Here is a 17,539-nt window from a genome sequence, read left to right as displayed (position 1 = left end):
CCTGGATTGAAAACTGGTTAGAGGACAGACGGTTGTCATAAATGGAACTTTTTCAGGTTGGGCTAAAGTCGTGAGTGGAGTACCTCAGGGATCGGTACTGGGACCCCTGCTTTTTAACTTGTTTATTAATGACCTTGTGGTTTGCATCGAGAGCCAAGTCTGCATCTTTGCTGATGATACTAAATTGTGTAAGTTAATAGAATCAGAGCAGGATGTAATTTCTCTTCAGAAGGACTTAGAGAGACTGGAAACGTGGGTAGGTAAATGGCAGATGAGGTTTAATACAGATAAATGTAAGGTTATGCATTTGGGATGCAAGAATAAAAAGGCGACTTACAAATTAAATGGGGATACATTGGGGGAATCCTTGATGGAGAATGATTTAGGTGTGCTTGTAGACAGCTGGCTTAGTAATAGTGCCCAAAGTCATGCAGTAGCTGCAAAGGCAAACAAGATCTTACTTTGCATTAAACGGGCAATGGATGGAAGGGAAGTAAACATTATTGGGCAGCAATCCTATGAAAAGACATTATGGAACTAGAGAGAGTGCAGAGAAGAGCCACCAAATTAATAAAGGGGATGGACAATCTAACTTATGAAGAGAGGTTAGCTAAATTAGATGTATTTAAATTAGAAAAGAGGCGTCTAAGAGGGGAGATGATAACTATATACAAATATTTTCGGGGACAATACAAGGTTCTTTCAACATTTGCATTTGCAGGGGAATCCGGCTGCGTGATTTGCTGCTACAACCCATGTGTCTAGCAGCCAGACAGGCTGCTTGAGGTTGTAGTTCCCCTTCGGAGTACTTGTTGTAATGGCCGCTGCAGTGTGAATGACCTGCGCATGCGTGGGGTGTGCCAAGATGGCCACCGCTATAGCAGTCAGTAATCAGAAATATCTCTATCAATGTATGTTTTTGCGATCTATAATTTCTTTAAAAAAATTATCAATTTGTCAATTGAGATTTTAAATTAAATTATATACAGTATAGTCATTTTTTTCAAATGATGTGATTTCAATGTATTCATCTATATTTTTGTAATACCAATTTGTCATACTCAACATGAAAAGACAGTTCAAAAGAACATGCTGATAATGTTGATTCCCACCTAGCAAACCGCAAAGAAGGGGAATCTATCTATCTATCCAACATTATTACAACCATGGCATGCTCCCACAGGTGAAATGGTGTGATGTCCCACCCCCATCTGGTGGGCAGATGACTCAAATCAATGGTTACTTTTCCTGCTGGCACATTGTGTACTGTATGTCCTGTTGCAGTGCACCATCTGTTTCAGTAACATTGGCTCTATCTGTATCTACTGTATGTATATATCTCTGTATGGGCATCATGCAGTAAGCGGCGGAAAGGCACTTCTCGCCACTTTCCCGCTAAAAGAGCCTATCCGTATTCAGTAAGGGGTGAGAAAGTGGCGAGATTAAAAAAAAACGCCAGACAGTTTTTTTTTTCCGCCGGTGGCGGGGCGAGAAGGCACTTTTCGCCTAAAAATTAAACATTTTCCGCCACGCTGTATTCTAGTAGAGGCGAGTAGCTAAGCGGAGCTATTTGCCACTCTAGAATGGCATTTTGCTGGCGGATCAGCCACGCAAGAAAAAGATGGCAAGTTGCTGCTGAGAGGCAGCGGATGAGTGGCGGATCGGCACTTAGAAAAAATTCAGGCCTTTTTCCTGGCTGGGATTGATGCCGGGGGTCTCCGGAGCTGATACCATTAATATCAGTACCGGACCCCCCCGGCATGCATCCGAGGCAGGAAAAATGCATCTAAAGCCCACTTCATTATCTTAGCGGTTAACCGCTAAGGTAATGCAGGGGTTAAAGTGCCGTGCCAGGTTTATTGTGGGTAGCGGGGGTGGGTGAAGGGGGTATTTGGCCCTTGTTGTTTGTTTAGGGCTTGCGGGGGGGTTGCGGGTGCACTTAACCCCTTCACGACCGTCGCGGTTAATACCGCTACGGTCATGAAGGGGTTAAGGCCTCCCGCTACCCACCCCCAAGCCCTAAACAAACCAACGTTGGGGCTAATACCCCCTTCACCCACCCCCCTTCACCCACCCCCACTACCCACAATAAAAAGAAAACACACACACCAGCCCCACACTAACTAAATAAATATATTTATATATATATATAAATATATATATATATGACCCCAACAACACCTATACCCCCCTAACATACAATACAGTAATGGGCACAATGACTATTATCCACAAATGGATAATAGAGCAGTTGTCCATTTAAAATACATACAGAACAATAAAGACATTAAATACATATAGCACTCACCCATGTGCGGCTGCCACGATGAAGGCCATCCTCATCTTCATCCTGCCCATGCCCCATCCGCTTCTGCAAAACAGACACAAGAATAAAAACATCCAATGTAATGTCCCCTAACCCCTTAATCACCATAGCGTTTATTAACCGCTACAGTCATTAAGGGGTTAACCCACCATCACCCACATACCCTCCCCCACTAACCCCCCCACCCCCTGAGGCCTAACCACCCTCACCCACTACCCACAAGGGAGTCCTACCACATACCCTTGGGGCCAAAAACCCCGTCCCCCCAGCACATACAGTACAATAATGTGCCAAATAACTATTATCCACATAGGGATAATACATTATTTGGCCATTATTAAACACATTAAATACCGTAGTAAAATAAAGAAAATTATACTAACCTCATCAATAAGAAGGAACCGTCACCAGCATCATCCTTGTGGTCCGTTGCCAAAATAATAAATAGCCAATACATTTCAATGACATTCACATACCAATGAACCCCTTAATCACCTTATCGGGTACTAACCTCAAAGGTAATTAAGGGGTGAAGCCATCCTGCAATGGCAACATCACTTATGCATAACATCGTCAATGAATTAAAAAGCAATTTCCTAAACAAATCTCATGTAATCATTCAATCTAAAGCCTCAAATGCCACTTAAAACATTGCATTTACAGTGTATAGACTGGCGACATGTTTTATCCTGACTTGGCTAGTTCCGCAAGCCAGGAGATTTCCCGGCTTGCTAGCCAAATCCCCTCGGCGTGCCGCGCATCACCGATGCGCGGTCACGCTTCATCGGGTGCCTGCGCCTCATGCGCGCGTGCCCAGGGCTCCCCGAGGGAGCCCTGGTGTCCTGCGATGTGGGGGACGGCGGTGGGGGGTTCTGGGGGACCCGGCGGACCCAGAGAGGGGAGACGGAAGCCCCGATCGGAGGACCGCTCCTCCGAGGTTTCGGCGCACGCACGGGACACCCCGGCGCGTGCCCGGTTACTGTCGTGGCCGAGACCGGGTAAATGTAAGAATAAACTCGGCCGCGACAGTACAAGTAGCATAAAATGTAAGCTACATGTACACGCTGCAAATCAATGTTAAAAATACAATAATCCAACTACAATAGCATTACATCACAAGAAGTATACTATGTCATCCAATAAAGTCACCATCAATGAATTAACAGACATGAATTACATCCCTAAACAATTAAAATACCATCCACACCAATTACACAATTAACTATAGCTATCGTTACAGAGAACAAGTTCACATCATACAAAATAGGACACCAACAATTACAATATACTAAAGCAAGCCTCTCCATTACCTACAGTACAGCATAGAAGCCCAAACTTTACATCTCTCTAATAATAAAATACATTTAACACACATCTATGCATAGCAGCATAGCCACAATCATTTACAATACAGTAAATCAAGCTTTTACAACACTATCATTTCTTACCCTGTATGTATATATCTCTCTAGACATACATACATACATACATACAGTGGCAAGAAATGATATGCATAAAAAAAAATAAACAAATGAAAAAGCAAAAAAAAACACAGTTACATTAAATACATTTCTTTAGTTCACTTACCATTACTTGACCCCACCGACTCCCGTTGATCAGCTTACTCATGAACCAATCCACGAACAGGAACTCATAAAATAATAAACCATAAAATAATAAACATTAAAATAATAAAACACGGCAATCCAGGGGTCTTCTAGTTGTAATCCATCTTCATCTGTATTCTTCTATCTTCTTCCGGGGGCTTCTCCCCGTCTGGTGCCACGCCCTTGTCTTCTTTCTTCAGTAGGAGGTCCTTCCTCCTCAGCGTCTGGCTTCAAAATGAGACGACATAGGCTTTTAAAGGCATATGACGTCACATTTTCGTCATATGGTTCCCACGGCCCTGATTGGGCCGTGAAAACCATGTGTTTTGGCCGATAAAAAAAAAATTATGACGTCACTTAAAGGCAATGAAAGCACAGCCAATCAGAATGGCTTTGCTTCAATTGCCTTTAAGATGACGTCATTAAAAGAAACATGGCCGGCCTCACATGGTACGGCAGCCAATCAGAGCGTGGGAAGTCTATCCCTACTCTGATTGGTTCTAGTACCATGTGACAGGCTTTCAATGATGTCATATCCGTTCTTCCCCAAGCCTCTGTCACATGGTCTACTAGAGCCAATCAGAGTTGGGATGGAGTTCCCATGCTCTGATTGGCTACCGTACCATGTGAGGGCGGCAATGTTTCTTTTCATGACGTCATCTTAAAGGCAATTGAAGCAAAGCCATTCTGATTGGCTGTGCTTTCATTGCCTTTAAGTGACGTCATCATTTTTTTTTCATCGGCCAAAACACATGGTTTTCACGGCCCAATCAGGGCCGTGGGAACCATATGACGAAAATGTGACGTCATAGGCCTTTAAAAGCCTATGTCGTCTCATTTTGAAGCAAGACGCCGAGGAGGAAGGACCTCCGGAGAAGAAAGAAGACCAGGGCGTGGCAGCAGACGGGAAGAAGACCCCAGAAGAAGGTAGAAGAAAGAAGAATACAGATGAAGATGGATTACAACTAGAAGACCCCTGGATTGTCGTGTTTTATTATTTTAATGTTTATTATTTTCTGGTTTATTATTTTATGGGTTCCTGTTCGTGGATTGGTTCGTGAGTAAGCTGATCAACGGGAGTCGTTGGGGTCAAGTAATGGTAAGTGAACTAAAGAAATGTATTTCATGTAACTGTGTTTTTTTTTGCTTTTTCATGTGTTTATTTTTTTTTTATGCATATCATTTCTTGCCACTGTATGTATGTATGTACAGTATGTATGTCTAGAGAGATATATACATACAGGGTAAGAAATGATAGTGTTGTTAAAGCTTTCTTTGCACTATTATAAATGATTGTGGCTATGCTGCTATGCATAGATGTGTGTTAAATGTATTTTAGAATTAGAGAGATGTAATTTTTGGGCTTCTATGCTGTACTGTAGGTTATGGTGAGGGTTGCTTTAGTATATTGTAATTGTTGGTGTCCTATTTTGTATGATGTGAACTTGTTCTCTGTAACGATAGCTATAGTTAATTGTGTAATTGGTATGGATGGTATTTTAATTGTTTAGGGATGTAATTCATATTTGTTAATTCATTGATGGTGACTTTATTGGATGACATAGTATACTTCTTGTGATGTAATGCTATTGTAGTTGGATTATTGTATTGTTAACATTGATTTGCAGCGTGTACATGTAGCTTACATGTTATGCTACATGTATACACTGTAAATGCAATGTTTTAAGTGGCATTTGAGGCTTTAGATTGAATGATTACATGAGATTTGTTTAGGAAATTGCTTTTTAATTCATTGAGGAAGTTATGCATAAGTGGAGTTGCCATTGCAGGATGGCTTCACCCCTTAATTACCTTTGAGGTTAGTACCCGATAAGGTGATCAAGGGGTTCATTGGTATGTGAATGTCATTGATATGTATTGGCTATTTATTATTTTGGCAATGGACCACAAGGATGATGCTGGCGACGGGGCCCTCTTATTGATGAGGTTAGTATAATTTTCTTTATTTTACTACGGTATTTAATGTGTTTAATAATGGCCAAATAATGTATTATCCCTATGTGGATAATAGTTATTTGGCACATTATTGTACTGTATGTGCTGGGGGGACGGGGTTTTTGGCCCCAAGGGTATGTGGTAGGACTCCCTTGTGGGTAGTGGGTGAGGGTGGTTAGGCCTCAGGGGGTGGGGGGGTTAGTGGGGGAGGGTATGTGCGTGATGGTGGGTTAACCCCTTAATGACTGTAGCGTTTCATAAACGCTATGGTGATTAAGGGGTTAGGGGACATTACATTGGATGTTTTTATTCTTGTGTCTGTTTTGCAGAAGCGGATGGGGCATGGGCAGGATAAAGATGAGGATGGCCTTCATCGTGGCAGCCGCACATGGGTGAGTGCTATATGTATTTAATGTCTTTTTTGTTCTGTATGTATTTTAAATGGACAACTGCACTATTATCCATTTGTGGATAATAGTAATGTTGCCCATTACTGTATTGTATGTTGTGTATTGCTGCTATGTTTATTGTGGACATTTGTCCCCAATAAACATGCTAGTATGCGTTAACCCCTTCATTGCCTTAGCGGCTATCCGCTATGGTAATGAAGCAGCATTAATGTATTTTAATAATATTGTGCATGAGCAGGGGGTCCCCTGAGCTTAACCGCATTGATTTGTGGCTCAGAGACCCCCTGCTTCCCGAGTTACAGGCCCTGGTTTGGGGCATCGGTTACAGTGTGGAAGCCATGTTTATTGCGGACACGTAGCGTATGGGACGCTATAAACATGGCGGCGACACTGCCCATCCGATCACACATACCGGGGCCTGCAACTCGGGAAGCAGGGGGTTCGTGGTCCACAAAGTGATGCTGTTCAGCTCGGGGCACCCCCTGCTCACTGTACAGTATTATTAAATAAATATTCATGCTGCTTCGCTACCATAGCAGATACCCTCTAAGGTAAGGAATGAGTCTTTATTGATATGTGTGTTTTATTCATAGTGTAGATGGGTCTCCGGAGCTGAACCGCTTTGGTTTTAGGTCCGGGGACCCCCTGCTTCCCGAGATACAGGCCCCTTTATGGGGTGCCGATATCCCTCTGCTTTGTTTACATTCTGCGGTCACGTGATCGGGACCTTTAAATGCAGAGGGATACCGGCACCTCATAAAGGGGTCTGTATCTCGGGAAGCAGGGGGTCCCCGGACCTGAAACCAATGCGGTTCAGCTCCGGAGACCCCCTGCACATGTACACTATGAATAAAAATGGTTTAAAAAATAATTTTTATTGTGCTGATGTTTGCGCCGAGAGAGCAGCGGATCTCTCTCTGCTGCAAACACAACTCGGCAGGGGACAGCTTCTCGGCAGTTTCTCGCCAGGCAGCCGTCCCACCACCGGTTACACGCCATTTCATCAAATGGTGGTGGCACATTCATTCGCCAGGGATTCGTCCCGACAGCATACAGCCAGTTTAACACGCCAAAAACATGGCGAATTGCTAAACTGGCTAATGCATTTTTTCGCTGCTTACTGCATGATGCCCTATATATCTGTGTGTGACAATGTGTACAATTGTGATATAAATATATGTATTTCTAAATCAAACTTTTTGCAGGTATAAATGTTGGCCCTGTAGTAGCAGGAGTCATTGGGGCCCGACGTCCACAATATGATATCTGGGGGAATACAGTAAATGTTGCTAGTAGAATGGACAGCACAGGAGTACAGGGAAAAATTCAGGTAAGTTACTGCTCATCCTTTCTAAAGCCTATAACTAATGGCAATTACACATTTATATCAAATAAAAAAATCACTTGTGATGACATTCACATCTCTACCAGGTCTGCAACTTTGCCTTTCACCATTATCTGTTAGTATACAATACTTCTACTGCAGCTAGGGATTCTGGGAAATCACATGCAAATGTGCACATTGTAATCTTTTGCTACTTACCCATTTTAACATAGACCTCTATAAATCTATGAAAAAGAAGTGAAAATATCTGCACCACCAATTATGCCTATTCAAATAAAAATTAAAAAGTATATCTCCTTCAATCGTGTCAATCAAACACATAAAACACAAGTTATAACCCAGTGCAATATATAGTGCTATAATAAACACTAAAATAATAAATGTGTAAAGAAAAAAACCTTTTACAAAAATAAGAGAGTCTGCTGCTGTATCACTCCAGATGGCTCAACATCTGCGATAGCTAGTGGAAGAAAAAAAGAGACAAACAGCGCACAACTCAAATTGTAATAAAAAGTCAATAATATTGACAAAGTGAAGGTGGTAATAAATGCACGTACATCAACTTTGGAAAATCAAGCAGTACTTGAATTTTGGCACATGTTATCAACTGCAGTCAGCGTCATCAAAAGTCCTCTTCCGAACGACAATCCAGCACAGCACTTCACGATAGTCGATGGAACCTGCAGACACTAATTTCTCCCAGTCCCTCCTCCGTTTGATATTGTAACCGGGTCCCGGTATGTAAAAAGTTCCCTCCAACTTAACTCCAAATCGCAGCTAAAAGGTGTACTCTCGCTCCACTCCTCGATATGTCGGGAACACGCACCGGCTTTAGATCTCACGCAAATGCCAGTGTAAACAGCTGATGAAAGCAGGTCTCACTGGTGGAGTATGCGTAGTCGCCCGATAGACGTCACTGGACCCATGACCTATAGATGTGACTGTCAGATTGTAACACGGCTGCACAGACGCTGACCATGGAAAATAAGTGCACAATGATAGTCCAAAATATCAATATAGCAAATTAACATATCCTACGCGTTTTGTCAATACTTCTTCAGGCGTCTATAAATGTATGCCTTCCAGTTTACACAGTTTTTCAGCATAATCCAGTAAACCTACTCCCAGACAACTGTGCGACGGTGAGGGGGTAACCAGGCTCACTAATAAAGGTCAAGCCAACTTTGTTCCCCTGATCCATGTTTTGGGGGCCTAGAGTGTCAGCTCTTGGGCGTGACTGTTGTACAGATGCAGCGGCCGTTATTTTAAGGCATCATGGTGTCGTTTTCGTGTGCGCTGTTGTACTCCACGCGGCAAGAACGTGGCCAATCACCCATGGCATACGTGTTTATCGTGGTTGCTTTGTTTGAACTTGTTTGAATTTCATGGATTATGTGCAATTGTATGCAATGAAATTAATGAATTGTAATGTGTACAGTACTGTGCTACTTTGTCAATTTCAGGTGTTTAAAAGCCAGAACACTAAATTGCCATTTTATGCACTTGCCTGCACTCACGTTTTAAGGCGGTACGGTTGGAAGTAATTCTGCGCCATCACATGGGTATTCCGAGGTATACACCGCATTATTCCTTAAAATAATGGCTGCTGCATCTGTATATGTACTGCCATGCATTGTATGTAAAATATGCGACAATAAAGAATTTGTGTCTTTTGCCTTTCCAGGAGTGCTAACCGGTGGAGATTCTCAAGCTGTGAGTTTCAGGGTGGACTTTGCAGTAAAAGTGTTGTCGAATTGTGTCTAGCTAGTCGGGGTCCAGAGTTGCTGGCCACCCCAAAAATGTAGCCGGGAGTCGAGTCAGATTCCCAGGTACATGTAGACACAGACCTCCAGACAAAGTCCTCCCTGGAAAGCAGTTACGCAGCTCACCGCCAGGATGCCCTGCTTCAGCACAGACCAGAAAGATAAAAGGGGGCTTTGGGATACGCGTAACCTGGGTAGAGTCAGGTGGTCCCTGGTTTAGGGGGAGTCCCCCACAGTATATGCCCAAACACCCAGACCCACACCCGGACCGGTATAGGGGTTCGGAGTGTCTCCAACCATCCATGAGGTTGCGAGAGTAACATTATTTCTAAGTCCAGCTTCGGTACAATAGAAGCAACTCTGAAACTTAACCTAAGCGTTATTTGAAGCAACTTTTTAGTAAACTTCTTACAGGAAGGTATAGGAGCTCTGAAAATGAACGTGCATGTCTTTTCAGTAGGGCCTAGGGGACAAAGGACTTAGAAGAATTCTTAGAGATTTTTATTAACCTGTGTATAAAGGTATATGTTTTATGCATTGTATATGAGCTGGTGAATTTCCAAGTTCCCGGTTCCGAGAGATCAGATGACCACCAGGCTTGGTGCCACTGAGTCTGATCGGGTCCCCAACTTGAAAGTCTCAGCGATGCCAAGGTGTTAGGGCGGGCGAGTACCGGAGTTATGCTTGAGTACCCACGTGTAATGGACGCGCTCGTCACAAACCTGGACCGGACCGCGGGGCTGAGGTGGGGATGTGAATACACCAACCTTAGACTACGAAGCCGGTTCTGGATTGCACAGTTCGTAGTCATTCGTAGCAGGGTCAGGGTTGGAGAATGTAGAGTAATCCTTAGACAAGCCAGGGTCAGGGTTGGAGACGTCAGGGTAATCGATATCCAGGCTGCAGTTCGGCAACAAGGAATCAGGTACGCAGCGCTTCAGCATAGCAGCTGCACTGCGGGAATTGACTCTGTGCAAGGAGCGGGAGCAGCCCATAATGAAAGTCTCTGCAGAGCAGGAATGCAGCAGGCCTTAGGATTCAGGAAGCTGAAGGTTAGCGCTGGCGATCCAGCGCTTCAGCACAGGAACCAGGACATGGCCTCTGCAATGGAGATATACAGCAGGTGCCAGGAACCAGACATCTGCAGGGAGAGAAGGCAGCAGGCCTCAGGGAACAGGAAGCTGAAGGATTACGCTGGGGATCCAGTGCTTCAGCACAGGAACCAGGACACGGCCTCTGCAATGGAGAAATGCAGCAGGCCCCAGGAACTAGGAGGCTAAGGCAAAGTAGCTTGTGGCAAACACAGTTACAGCCAAGTGAATCTTGGGTTATGCTCAGCAACTTCCTGGGGGGATGGGCTGGCTCTATATAGTATAGCCAGCGAATAGGGGCAGAGCTGCAGTGATTGCAAGCACAGGTGAGTGCTTGCAAATCCAATGGAAGGTCTGTTCTGAGAGCTCACCAACTCTGAAAGAGTGAGCTCCAGCCAAAACCAGGAACAGATTCCTTACACCATGTCCTGGCATGAATAAGGGCTATCTGGCAACCATTTGCCTGGCCCCAGACTCTGAGGAGCCTGGGCCATCGGGGGGTTCCATATGCTCAGTGGCAGAAGTGCCAGGTTAGCGCATGCCCCTTTGCAGAATTGAAATCCGTGGCCGCCCAGCTTCAGGGAACCGGCAAATCACTGATAACCTGGTGGAAATATCCCCACGCTCTGATTGGTTGAGTTATTCTGTGAATAGGACTGAAATCTTGTAAGAAACCTTGCAGCCAGTCAGCTCAAGAGATTCTAAGCGCCAAGAAATCAGCGGCAAATTTGAAATCCCCAAAAGATGCTCTGTGAGAAATAGCAGCGATCCGGCTCCAAGGATTTTAAACTGAAATATTTATCTAAGTCCTGACTTTTGCGGCCAAGTTCTACAAATCGAACGTAGCGGTCGCGGCTGGAACAACATGCCGATTTGAGTTCCAGGAGGTTTGGTACTTACTCGTGGTCAAACTATTTCAAAGCTCCGGAGCGAATCCAGCGGTGGCGTGTGGAACTTCATGACGATTTTGAGTTCCAGGACAAGGCCCGGTCAACTGCAAACTTTGTTTTAAGGACTGTAAAGGGCTAAGAAAGTCTAGTTTTTTCCCCAGACCCCCAGCAAGTGTGTTTTCTTCTGCACAATTGTATCCATTGTGTGTATGTCCGTTTCAAATAATAAATCGCAATTTGTTTTACTTCTTGGTTTTACTCAGGGATATGATCCCGGAATAAAGGTGTAAATACCTGGCCTCCCGTGACAGGCTATCTATTTAGTGGTGGCTGCAGTGGGATCAATGAGCCTATGTTGTAATATCCTGCGGGGTCTTATAACATAGAGGGAGACTCGAAGATTGCGAGCTCCCAATCCAAGTAGTAACGTACACAAGTTTTACAAAAGCAGAGAAGACACAGGTTCTCATTATCACTTAGTTTCAATTGTCACACAGGTTCATTGTCACTTAGTTAGGTCAAGCGGTCAGGTCGGTACTGGTCATGGGATCGAGCCAAGATTTTTTTCCCTATGTGAGAGCTATGGATTACCGACGGACGGACGGTCGGTCAAAGACTTTGCTTTGCTCATGAAGCAAGCATTGCTTCACTAGAGGGGGACATACCCTCAGCCCCGATGGTGGAGGAAGGACAAGGGGAGGGAGCGGGCATCAACATGGATCTTGTTGGGGGACTGGTTCTAGGGAGTGCGACCGTGGTTGCCCCAGTGGCTAATGGAATTTCCACACCTGGAATTACTGCCCTTCTTGCCTCATGGGGAGAGGGGGATACCGTGGATGAAAGGGTCTGGCTGCTTGAAACCTCACAAGGGTAAGCGTCCCTGCACTCCCACCTTGTTAACGGGGAGCAAGGTGCCCCCCGAGTGGACCACCACAGTTTTGGCAAATTTGTTGATGGCACGGTCAAGATTGACGGGTTTCTAAAGAACTTTGAGATCCAATGTCACTGGTACCGTGTGCCAGAACAGGACTGGGTTTTGCACTTAAACCTGTTATTGTCCGGCGTGGCCAAGGAGACTCACTAGGTTATTCCTGCTGAGGATGGCAATGACTATGGACACGTAAAAGCCATGTTGCTCACCCAGTATGCCCTCACCCCAGAAGCTTATCGGGGCATGTTTAGGACGGAGGAGAGATGCCACCGTGAGTCCTACGTGCAGTTTGTGTCCTGCATGGCATTGCAGGGGGCACAGTGGATGGAGAGCTATGGTGCTACCAAATACCACTTGTTACTGGACTTGGTGTTTCAACAACAGCTACTGCAGCAGTGCCCCTCGGACGTTTGGGAGTGGGTCTTTGACCGTAAACCAAAGACCTATGTGTAAGCTGCTAAACTAGCTGACGAGTTGGTCACCAGTTGGCCGGTGATGCACAAAAAAGGGGCTACCCAGAACACGGCCACTCTAGCCAAGGGAGCCAAAAGCACGCCTCAGGGGAAGAGCAAGGCTGCAGCTGATGGAAGTGTACCCAAAGCTGCAGAATTCAAGCACGAGGAGAGGTGCTACTGGGCCCACAAGGCCAGACTGTCTGGACCGTCCTAGGTCCGGTGGACCCTACCAGGTGTAATGCTCTTCAGCTGCGAGGCCGGTCACCCGTGTGCGACTTGCACACATAGAAGGGACAGATACAGCTATCCAGCCGAACCAGCGAGAGGAGCCACACCCAGGTTCCTGCACATACAGCCAGGGGAACAGCAGCGGAAACGTAGGGACATCAGATTGCGCCGGTCGGGCTGCAATCCAATGAGCACAAGCATTTGCGCACAGTGACCATCGGAGATCGCCAAGCAGCCGGCTTGTTCGACTCCGGTGCCACTGTTATCCTGGTCTGACCTGATCTGGTCCTGCCAGAGGATTTGCTACCAGACACAGGGATGAACATAACCATGCAGGATGGCGGACCACAGTCCATTCAAGTTGCCCGGATATTCCTTGATTAGGGTGCCGGACATGGCATGAGGGAGGTGGGGGTATTGTCCAGGTTAGACGCTGAGGTTCTCATTGCCCAGGTTAGACGCTAAGGTTCTCCTTGGTAATGACCTGGGGCATGTTACATGTTACATTAACGGCAGAACTGGCTCCTGTTGCAGGAATTACCAGGAGTCAGACGTCAGGAGTTGCACCTTTGTGTCGCCATCTCCCTGCATTTGTGACCAACAGTTCCAGGGGTCTCTGAAGAGACCAGGCAGGTAAGCCAGACTGGGTCGCGAGAGTGTGCTGACTTACCTTCCCCTTTACATGTTCCTATTTTCCCCATCTTAGAGACTAAGGGTGGGCGGCCAGAATTAGGGACACAGTTTAGGGATGCGGTGAGGTCTGATCCCAGCTTGGAGAGCATAAGGCTCTAGGCGGTCAATTCTACCTTGGACTGTGGGTCAGATACTTATGGCACAGTGGGCTCTTATATGGAGAGCAGGGTTCTACAGGTCAAGATAGGGTTTGGACTGGTTGAAGACAGTTAGTAATACTGAGGAAGTATAGGCAGCAACTGTTACAGGCAGCACACTCCATACCACTAGCGGGGCATCAGGGGTCACTCGGATGAGAGCCCGGCTATTGCAGTGTTACTACTGGCTGAAGGCATCAGGGGCAGTGGCAGAGTTATGCCATGCCTGTGATGCTTGCAAGCAAGTGAGTAAGGCGGGTGATCATGTGAAGTCACACCTGAACCCACTACTGGTAACTGGGGAACCTTTCCAGAGGTTAGCCATGGACATAGTGGGACCCCTCATGATCCCCAGTTGGTCTGGCAAGTGCTACTGTACATTCTCACAGTGGTGGATTTTGCCACCAGGTACCCTGAGGCTGCAGCACTTTCCACCTTCGATGCTAGGGCTTTAGCAAAGGCATTGTTAGTCATCTTCACTAGAGTAGGGTTCCCTAGTGAGATTCTAACCAATCAAGGCTCACAATTCATGAGTGAATTGTTACAGTGTCTCTGGGATGCTTGTGGGGTGAAGCACCAGCGCATGACCCCTTACCACCCATAGACCAACAAGTTATTTGAGAGGTTCAATGGTACCCTAAAGCAGATGCTTCAAACGATTATAGAGGCTGAAGGAAAAGATTGGGAAATTCATTTGCAGCACTTGGTGTTTGCCTACCGCGAGGTACCGCAAGAATCGATTGGGTTGTCTCCCTTCAAGCTGCAATGTGGTACCAGGGTACGGGGACCTCTTGACTTATTCTGTGAGGGATGGGACGGGGAGACTACTATACGGATGCATCTGTGCTTCAGATGTAGATCTCAGGGACTTGTTGGAAATACTTATGGGGTTAGAACAGGCTAATCTAAGGGAGGCTCAGACAATGTAGAAGACTTGTTATGACCAAAATGCCCATAGCAGGTCATTCATCCAAGGACAGCAGGTACTTGTTCTGAAGCCCACTCGGCAGACAAATTAATGGCTGCCTGGTCTTGACCGTACATGGTTCTCAGTAAAATGAATGAGTGCAACTATGTTGTACAGTTAAATGGAGAGACAGGTAGAAATAGGACTTAGCATAGTAATATGTTTAAGGAGTATTTTAAACTGTGTGGCATCAGTGCTAACTGTTCGTAGCCCATGATGGAGGACCAAGCGTGCAATGCTCTGCCTGACCACCTATGGGAATCTAGGCCGGGGGGCACAGTAGAGCAGGTTGAGATAGGGTCTCAGCTCAGTGTACAGCAGAAGGTGCAAGAAAGCGCTATGATAGAGCAGCATAGGGTTCTGTTCATGGACAAGCCGGGCAGGACAGATATTACAGAACACCCAATGCTTACAGGTGAGCAAAGACCTCTACATAAGCATGCTTACAGAGTATCGGCAGAGGTGAAGAGTAGCATAGAGAAAGAGGTAGAAGAGATGCTGGCCCTAGGAGTAAATGTACCATTTCAGAGCCCTTGGGCTTGTCTGGTAGCCTTGGTGCCTAAGAATGATGGAACCACTTGGTTCAGTGTGGACTACTGGCAGCTCTACGCTGAGCCGGTGTTAGATGCTTATCCCATGCTCCGCATGGACGAGCTGTTAGATGAGTTCACGGGGGCAAAGTTTCTGACCACCATGGATTTGTCCAAAGGGTATTGGCAAATTCCACTGACCCAGGAGGCTAGGGAGAAGTCAACATTTATCACACCAAGTGGTCTCTCTAATTCTTGGTGATGCCATTTGGGATGAAGAATGCCCTGGCTACCTTCTAACGCCTGGTCAATAGGTTACTGGAAAGGATGTAAGGTTTTGCAAGGGCATACCTGGATGACATTGCTGTGTTCAGTAACTCGTGGAACTCACATTTAGTGCATGTAGCTGCGGTGCTGACAAGGATCAGGGAAGCAGGGTTAACACTGAAGCCTGCCAAGTGTCTAGTGGGTATGGTGGAGGGCACATTAAGCCAGAACCAGCTAAGGTGGAAGCTATACTGCAGTCGCCAGTACCTAGGACCAAAAAGCAGGTCATGGCTTTTTTAGACACTGCAGGCTACTATAGGAAGTTTGTCCCTCAGTATAGTGCCATTGCAAAACCCCTGACTGACTTAACACAGAAGAGACTCTCAGTTATGTAACTATGTAGTTCTGGTAGCCTGTTCTCCTGCCAGTGAAAAGGCTTTTCAGGCACTGAAGACAGCACTGGCCAGTTCTCCGATTCTGGCTGCACCAGATTACTTGAAAAGGTTTTTAGTACAGATTGATTCCTCGGACTATGATATCGGTGCTGTACTCAGCCAAGTAGGGGAGGAGGGGGTGAACATCCTGTGGCATATCTGAGCAGGAAACTTTTACCCCGTGAAGTGGCTAATGCCACAATTGAAAAGCAGTGCTTGGTCATAGTTTCGGCAATGAACAAATTGCAGACCTATCTCTATGGCCGGTCCTTTACAGTGATCACTGATCATAATCCTTTGAGCTGGCAACAAAGGATGTCGGGGGAGAATGGCAAGTTGTTGCTCTGGAGTCTTGCACTGTAGGAATTTGACAACACAAGAAATGCAGTGAGCACGGAAACTCTGATGGACTTTCCCTATAAAACATACCTTGTGAACCAAAAGCTTCAAGGAGGTGTCAGGCTAGCCTCCCCGCCGGACAAGGCAGCTGCAACCGAGCCTTCATCTTGAAGGGGGAAGTGTCACGGTGAGGGGGTAACCAGGCTCACTAAAAAAGGTCAAGAAAGGTCAAGCCCACTTGGTTGCCCCTGATCCATGTTTTGGGGGCCTAGAGTGTCAGTTGTTGGGCCTGACTGTTGTATATGTACTGCCATGCATAGTATGTAAAACATGCGACAATAAAGAATTTATGTCTTTTGCCTTTCCAGGAGTGCTAACCAGTTGAGATTCTCAGGCTATGAGTTTCAGGGTGGACTTTGCAGTAGAAGTGTTGTCGAATTGTGTCTAGCTAGTTGGGGTCCAGAGTTGCTGGCCACCCCAAAAACATAGCCAGGAGCCAAGTCAGATTCCCGGGTACATGTAGACACAGACCTCCGGACAAAGTCCTCCCTGGAAAGCAGTCACGCGGCTCACCGCCAGGATACAGCACGTCAGCACAAACCAGAAAGATAAAAGGAGAAATAAGGATACACGTATCCCGTGTACAGTCAGGGGTCACTGGTTTAGGGGAGAGTGCCCTGCAGTATATGCCCAAAGACCCGGACCCGGTATAGGAGTTCGGTGTGTCTCCAACCATGCATGATGTTGCGGGAGTAAAATTATTTCTAATTTCAGCTTCGGAACAATAGAAGCAACTCTGAAACTTAACCTAAGCGTTTTTCGAAGCTACTTTTTAGAAAACGTCTTATAGGAAGGTCTTGGAGCTCTGAAAATGAACTGCATTTTTGCTCAGTGATATGACATGGTTATGCAGTACTGGGTTTGCAATGTAAAACTGGATTAAGCTTCAATCACACATTAAGTAAGTTACTGTATGGTGGTTAAAAAAGTGCCAAAAACCCGCCACGTACAGTGCGCATCAAATACAAATATCCCTTGCGATCACATTCAAAGGTCTAAGACCGGTCTTCAACTCTGATTTTCACCATTATATCTTACAGTAGCATACAATACTTCCACTTCAGACAGAGATTCTGGGAAATGACATGCAAATGAGAACAGTGTGATCAT

The 17,539-nt window shown here is 45.8% G+C and overlaps 1 protein-coding gene across 5 annotated transcripts in view; it reads left to right on the top strand.

The window, feature by feature from the left end:
• ADCY1 (adenylate cyclase 1) overlaps positions 1-17,539 on the top strand; it is a 747,796-nt gene that overhangs the window by 707,813 nt on the left and 22,444 nt on the right. For all 5 annotated transcript variants that reach the window (XM_075586430.1, XM_075586431.1, XM_075586432.1 and 2 more), the window contains one exon: positions 7,505-7,629. In XM_075586430.1, coding sequence (XP_075442545.1) covers positions 7,505-7,629 — 125 coding nt within the window. The remainder of the gene's footprint in view (positions 1-7,504; positions 7,630-17,539) is intronic.

Source organism: Ascaphus truei, chromosome 2 (assembly GCF_040206685.1).
Source record: "Ascaphus truei isolate aAscTru1 chromosome 2, aAscTru1.hap1, whole genome shotgun sequence".
In the NCBI taxonomy this organism is placed as follows: domain Eukaryota; kingdom Metazoa; phylum Chordata; class Amphibia; order Anura; family Ascaphidae; genus Ascaphus; species Ascaphus truei.
Note: the sequence above shows the minus strand (reverse complement) of the source record. Positions and strands in the feature narration are given on the sequence as shown.